This window comes from Seriola lalandi, unplaced genomic scaffold (assembly GCF_002814215.2).
Source record: "Seriola lalandi dorsalis isolate HSWRI2012SDOR001 ecotype SW California unplaced genomic scaffold, Sedor1 jcf7180002054464, whole genome shotgun sequence".
Classification (NCBI taxonomy): domain Eukaryota; kingdom Metazoa; phylum Chordata; class Actinopteri; order Carangiformes; family Carangidae; genus Seriola; species Seriola lalandi.
Genome location: NW_019525017.1, coordinates 1,137,563 through 1,144,605, shown reverse-complemented (window position 1 = coordinate 1,144,605; position 7,043 = coordinate 1,137,563). Strand labels below are relative to the sequence as shown.

The window sequence follows — 7,043 nt, the reverse complement described above, 5'->3', positions numbered from 1 at the left end:
GATCATCATTGCCAGGAGTCAACAGTTGTCCCATCTGTAGTCACAAGAGGGCGCTATTGTCAATGAAATTCACCGCGCAGTGGCTCCAATTCATTTTACAGAGGAGAGGCTGAAACCGGGCCCTGCAGTTTTTCTCAGGTTGAAATAATGCGCTGAAAAAAACAATGTTTAAACGCTAACGTCGCAGTTAGAAGTCCCTGTGCAGTCTTATTTATGATACAGCGGGAGGGAATAGTGTAAACTAAGCTAACTGTAGACATTAATCCTCAACGGGATTGGTTTGAAGTTGGTGGTGAAAGTTGGAATGAGCCTGAATGCAGTTTGCAGCGGCTTTTGTGGCAAAGTTGTTAAAATAAATAAACAGTCTTAGGTATCAAATGAAGTACGACCGAAAAAAACCGTGTCCAGGCCAGGCCCGGTTTTGTTTGTGTTTTTGAACCATGGCAACATTTTGTTGGTGGATACAGTGGGTGCCATTTATGCAGCCACTGAATAAAGATGGCCACTCAGGACCAGTCAACTTCAGATGAATTTCAGGAGCGACTTCAAGCTCTGACAGCGGAAAATGTAAGTATAGTCCTCTTAATGTGCAGTGGTTAATCTTACTTTTCACCTCTCAAAATTAAAATAGGCTAATTTCAGCCTGGTATTTGGTTAATGAAGTAATGCTCAGCTAAAGGAAAAGCTAGCAAAATAGTCCCTAAGGTGTATAATGCAGTACTTTTCAATTATAAGCAGTATATATACATGTAATAAATGATTACCACAATAGTTGTAAGCAGATATAAGTTTATTAATGTATTTGCCAACAACTGTAACTCCTCCAGTAGGCACCCAGATAGGGAGGTTAATTATTCTGCATTAATAAACACTTTGAAATATCCTTGTATTTTCATAGAAATAGGCAACATGGTAGAGTATTATAAACCATTTATAATTATACTACCTTTAAATGCTTAATACAGGAACCTAAAGTAAAGTCTTACAAATACAGTCAACATGTGAGAAAATTTAAGGTGGCATGTACCTTTGTCACCTCACTTCAGCCTCAGCTACGAGACAAAAATGAACGGCTTTTCACCAAAGTGGGCTACCTGGAGAGCAGACTGGGCCACCTGGCCAGCTCCAACACAGATCTGTCCTGCAGGCTGGTCCAGAGTGAAGAGGAAAAACTGAAGGTAGATTGCACCAAACCTGTGTTAAGCATTAAGTAAAGGTTCAATGTATGTATTCAGTATAGCACCAGAGGGATTTGCTTTCTCTGTCCCATCTTTCAGATATCTAAAGAGCTTGTGGAGGAGAAAATTCAGACCAACAAGATGAGAGAGCACTTTGAGGAGGAGATGTTTGAGCTGAAAAACAAGGTGACGGTTGGCTTAAAGTGATGTAGTGTTACATTTTTTAAAAGAGGGTAAAATTTAAGCCTCTATTCGATCAGTATCATAAGAATTAAAAATTCTCTAGGTAAGAGCAAATGTGCAAAAAAGCTGCTCAATTCCACTCATACATATAATTACTTGAAATATCCCGCACCAATAGTAACAAAAGTTATTTGTATTTTCACAAACACACTTATCTGTCCTTTTTTCCCTTCCTGTCTGTGCTGCACTTTCTTTCCCCTGGTTAGATACTGAACCAAGACGGCGTGATAGCAGAGCTCGAGATGGACCGAGACAAGCTATTGAGGGAACTCCAGTCAGCTGAGGCTCGTCTGAGAGTGGGAGAGAAGAGCGGTCAAGACCTGACAGAAGAGTATAACACTCTGAAGAAGAACTACCTGGTGCTGGCTGAGGCCCGTGATAAAGAGCTGGCCCAGAGTGAGGAGCTGAGTGCTGAGCTGCTGGCACTGGCCCAGGCCCAGGACGCCCTCCGCAGGCAGCTGGCGGAGCAGCAGCAGAGCGTCAAGACTACCACCCAGGGCCTTCATGGAGAGCTGGACAGGGTGCAGGTCTTGATCAGACGCATGTCATGTAACAGGGTCAAGGTTAGAAAGTGCATTAGCTGTATTAATAGTGGTACTTTAATGGAATCATTCGCATCAAAATTAAAATTCAGTCATCACTGACACTCTGCTGAGACTCTTGCAGCTCCAACATAAGCAGAACATGATGCTCAAACTGTTTGTGCAACCAACGCCAAATGATTTACCTCAGGGTGCAAATGTCTAACATTTCCCTCATGATTTCCTGTGTTTTACTTGCAAATAAAGCCTTGTTAGCATAAGATGTAATGCCTTTTGGGTACAGTAAAAAGACTGTATGTAAAATGTTTTGATTGGGCTTTTGTTTTGGGTTAAACTTAATCTTCAAAGTTGAATATTTTCACTATTTGAAATGTAAGTCTCCGTTTTATATGATTGTGTTAACAGCCTGAGGATCTGGCAGCACTGGACAAGGAGCAAAAAACTATGGAAAAAACAGTGAGTATTTCTGCATAAAATACAATGTAATTCATTTTTGGGAACAGTGGTCAGCATATATCTTTTACATGTATCAGTACAGCTTCAGTAGCTGCTCTCTATAACCCTGCCATTCATCTGTTGTCACACAGCTTCTTGGGAACCAAGATGAGATCAAAGACATGTTGGAGAAAATGAAGAACAGTTACGAGGAGCAGCAGAAGAAACTGGAGGAGAAAGTGTGAGGGCCAAAGAATGTTTGTCATTTACTGCTGCACAAGCCTCATCAAAATGAAACATCATTATCTTTCCATTTCCAGTCATCAAACAGCCAAACCCATCTCAGGATATATGTCCCAGCGTTCATCCCACATGCATCTGCTCTGTGGTTTGCTCTTTGATTTTTGCTCTGGTTTTATTTACTGTGTGTGTGTGTGTGATGTGGTCTCTTTGCTTCCTCCTGTGATGTGGCTGTCCATGGATTTTGGTCACTACTCTTTTGTGGTTGAGCCTGTGTTTGGTCACCAGGGTGGCTATGGGTAAAGAGCAGCAGGAGAACAAGAGAGCCATCCATAATAGCCAGCAGAAAGTATCTGAGCAGAGTGCGGTGAGCATGAACAGTCCCAGATACTGATTTACAGGACATTGCTGAAGTTATTGTAGATACTATCACTGTTTTGCAGCTTCTAAATAAATGTTATTACAATTTAGAGACCAGGTGAAAAATGGTGGAAATGTGTTGAAATTGAAATTCGTCATTTTCATCCAAGGCCCTGATGTGCTCTCAGAGCCAAGTGAAGGAGGTAGAAGAGCAGAACTCAAAGCTGCAGCTTCAAGTCAAAGAGCTGAATGAGGAATACCGTGCAAGGCTGGTGTGCTATATACAGGACATAGCTGTGAGTAGCAGTGAACACAAAGCACTCAAATCTTTGTAAGTAAGATAATGACAAGTCCATCTTAGTGTATCATTCATTTGTGCATCTTTTAATCCAGGGCTACATTGATGGGCTTGGAGATGGTAAAACTCCTTCAGAGGGAACTAAGATGAGGGCGTTTGTGGAAAGCATGCTTCAGGATGTGCGTTCATCCTACAGGGTCAGGGAGGAACAGCTCGCCTCTGCTGCTCGCTCCTTTAAGAAGAGACTACAGAAGATCACCAAGAGCCATCATGCCCTCCTTATTGCATACAGGTAACACTAATGTTAATTGTCAATGATTACATTTATTCACCATCTGCATAAATATGATCCTAAAACTTAATACTTGGTAAACTGAGGCAAGATGATTAAATTTCCAAACATCAGAAGTGTCATAATGTTAGTGATGATGTAATAATAATGATAATGTAATATGTAGATAATACAATGTAGTTAGTAGGTAACAGAAAAGATTTTAAGAGTCAATAACTGCAACTCTAGTGTTCAACTTTTGATGAAACGTGTTACCTTTACCAGCACTGCTATCATATTAATAATGACTCCATCTATAAAGCATGACTCCGCCATTACTGTATATTTATGTTTTTGTCAACAAATCCCATGAAAAGACAAAAAATAACTATGCAGTAATGGATCTCCCAATGCTTTCTGACTTTCTTATCCTGTTTGTGACACTTAGCACCAAGCCAAGTAAATAGCTTTTTTTTTTTGCTGGGGACTATTTTCTACTGCTATTTAGCTACAATTTGGTTCTCATGTACATCACAATGAATTAGCATGTCACCAGTGCTGATTGATGTATTTTCTATGATATTTTTTGGATAATAACATATATTTGTTACATAGGAAACAAGGATAGAATAGAATACAACCACACTCATACATCTATATATAATGATATTAGGGTTCAGAGGGAGCAGATGTTGGCCAAACCAGAGAGCGGTCTTGACCCTGGACCTCCAGAGGCCCACTTCAGCCTGGAGCCCACTGAGCTGAGAGATGAAACTGAGAAGGAGCTGCAGCACCTTCGTCAGGACAAGGCGAGGCTGGAGGGTCAGCTGCTGGCGGCCCAGGAGCAGGTAGTATAAAAGAAAGATGACTGCTTTGAAGTGGATCAATCTGCTTTGTTTTGTCTGGTGAATGCTTGTATTTGGTCTGTGGGGGATTCTTCTTTGTGTCCATGCTTCCCCTATTTTAAAGCCAAAGAATGTTTGAATTGTAACAATGTCCTGCAGCAACATAAAGGACTATTGTTGCAGAGGTGGATTGCAGATCATGTAACGGCACCGATGTTCCTTTATTTGGTTTACATGAATTTATGTGTTTATGGTGATTCAAGACCTTCACTCTGACTTTTCTGTTCCAGGTGGCTGCCCTCAGAATACCCGTTCAGAACTTAAGCTGTCAGGAGTGAGTGTCCTTTTTCTATTTAATCAAATGACAAAACGTCATCAGCTGTGGAGTGTGTCTTAAAAACGATCATGTAACTTTATTAGGCCGGCAAGACAGGAGCAGACATGTGAGGATTCCTGGCCGGACATAAGGAAACAGCTGAAGGAAATCACAGACTCTACACTGGTAAACAAAACTTTTAGATTGTTTGATGGCATTCTCAATATGGAGAATCTTTTATGTGATAAAGGTGATTTGAAGCTTTTCTTCCTTCAAAAAGGTGAGCTCTGAGAAGGAGCGCACCCTTCTCATCACCAGAGCTGCAGTTGCAGAGGCGCAGGTGTTGGAGTTGCAGGACTATATTGACAACCACCTGGGCAGGTCAGGAAGTCACTGAATCTGTAAATCATATAATGTTTAAATTTCAGAAGAGCGTTATATTGAACTTACCCGCTACCTGCAGGTATAAACAGGAGATCACACATCTCCGCAGACTGCACGGGATACAGGAAGTGGGGCGTTCCCAAAGTGCTAATTCATCTCTCCATTAAGAAAAGTGAAAAACTGAACTCCAGTCATATACAGCAGAATAATGAGATTGCACAGTTTGAAGTTAAAAATCTCACATATATGTCATTTGAAATCTAAATTGTAATCTTAAATATGTATTTCTGTGACATCATACATAAATCAGTGATTGTAAGCAGTTCTAATTCCTGTTTAAATGGATACTCCATATAAATCTAACCGAATAAGCTGTTTTGAAGCATTTAAGCTTGATGTGTGAAACCTTGGTGCTTTTACACCATCACTAGGTGGTGCTGCTCATACTGGTGGTTTTCTCTATGAAAGGCCCCCAAAGAAATCCGGCCTTGAGAAAAAAATGCCTGGAATGTTTGTAAAGCTTATGTCAATTTCACGAGCTCGGGAGAAGAAAGCGCGGTGACAATGAGGGGGTCACCCTGGTGAGAATAATGTCATTACATGTTACCCAGACACATACACGCCTGTGAATACTTTCCCTCAGTGCCGTGCTGAGAACTGTGGCGCAAACAAGCCAGGCTTTTTCCAGAATGAAGGTTCATATTTATAACCCCAGTGTTGGTTTGAATAGGCAACTATTCCCTTTAAATCCCTTTAACAGCGAAAGGCTCTGCTTATTTCTCTCTAGTGTGTTTTGGTGGCTGGGTTTCCCGTCATAGCTGACAGCTGACATAACTTTAAAAATAGAACATCCTTTTAAATGTGGCATTAATTGAAAAGTTTGATCCAAACTTGATCAAAATAAAACTATATGTTGAAAAAAGTTGAAGCAAAAATACTCAGGGGAATGTTGGGAAAAGAAGAGGAGATGGAAAGGCATAGGCATGTCACCCCAATCCCCTTTTCAGGGGGCATGCCAGCCATGGGAGGGGGGTAGCAGGGGTGTGAAAGTTTGAGAGGAATGGGAAGTGGGATTTTGTTAGTAATGTATTACACTCCCAGGGCCCTGGGAAAAGGGGTGGGGGGTGTTCAGCTTGGGTCTGTGCCAACATAGTCACTGTGCCAAAGCGCTGGGTGCTGGGGACCACTCCTCTCACCGGCAGATCTGTGGGAAAATCAAAACCAGGTTGTTCTTTGCTGCTCCGCCAACAAAGACAGAGAGGTGATGTGTCTGCAGAGGCCTCTGCAAACTTGTACAAATGAAATATACTCTGAGTAAACAAAAAGCAAGAAAAGGAGTAGAAATTGTAACATTACAAATGCATTGTAGTAGGAGTTTGTCTGGTGCACCACAGCTGGTCCCCAAGGCAATGTGCCAAGATTTTTGGTCTAATAAATGTGGCAACAAAAAATCTTTAATTTAAATGATAATTTCTCTATGAAACACTAAAAAATATTGCAAAAGATATTATTCAAATAATGCATAAAAAAAAGTCCCACAAAAAGGAGGGATTGGTGAGATCATCTGCAGTTATCACAGTAGCACTGTTGCTAGGATAACAGCACTGAGATCAGTCAAACAACCAAGTAGGGCTGTCATGATATCAGATTTTCACTACACTATTATCGTGGCCAAAAGAATTCACGATGATGATATTATCGTGATATCCATGGAAAATTTTAAGAGGAAAAAAAAGAATGCTATCAGTCATATTAATCTTCTCTGTTTATTGTGCATTTTGTCTGTACGAGTGTTGGCTCCTGATTGGAGCATGTAAGTCAGGACTAAGCCTCCGCGGTACGCGCTCTACCAGGTGAGCCACCAGGGCACCCCGTGGTCCGAGTTTTTAATGACCTGTAGCGTCTACCTGAGGGCAGAGGGTCAATCAGGT

The 7,043-nt window shown here is 41.2% G+C and overlaps 1 protein-coding gene across 1 annotated transcript; it reads left to right on the top strand.

The window, feature by feature from the left end:
- The first annotated feature begins 498 nt into the window (after nt 1-498).
- ccdc78 (coiled-coil domain containing 78) lies at nt 499-6,073 on the top strand. Its single transcript, XM_023411219.2, has 14 exons — nt 499-567; nt 1,047-1,178; nt 1,278-1,364; nt 1,628-1,984; nt 2,369-2,419; nt 2,551-2,639; nt 2,927-3,005; nt 3,169-3,294; nt 3,392-3,588; nt 4,241-4,415; nt 4,703-4,746; nt 4,833-4,914; nt 5,009-5,109; nt 5,192-6,073. Exons 1-14 carry the CDS (start codon nt 499-501, stop codon nt 5,277-5,279), a joined length of 1,677 nt encoding a protein of 558 aa, XP_023266987.1. The 3' UTR covers nt 5,280-6,073.
- The last annotated feature ends 970 nt before the right edge of the window (nt 6,074-7,043 follow it).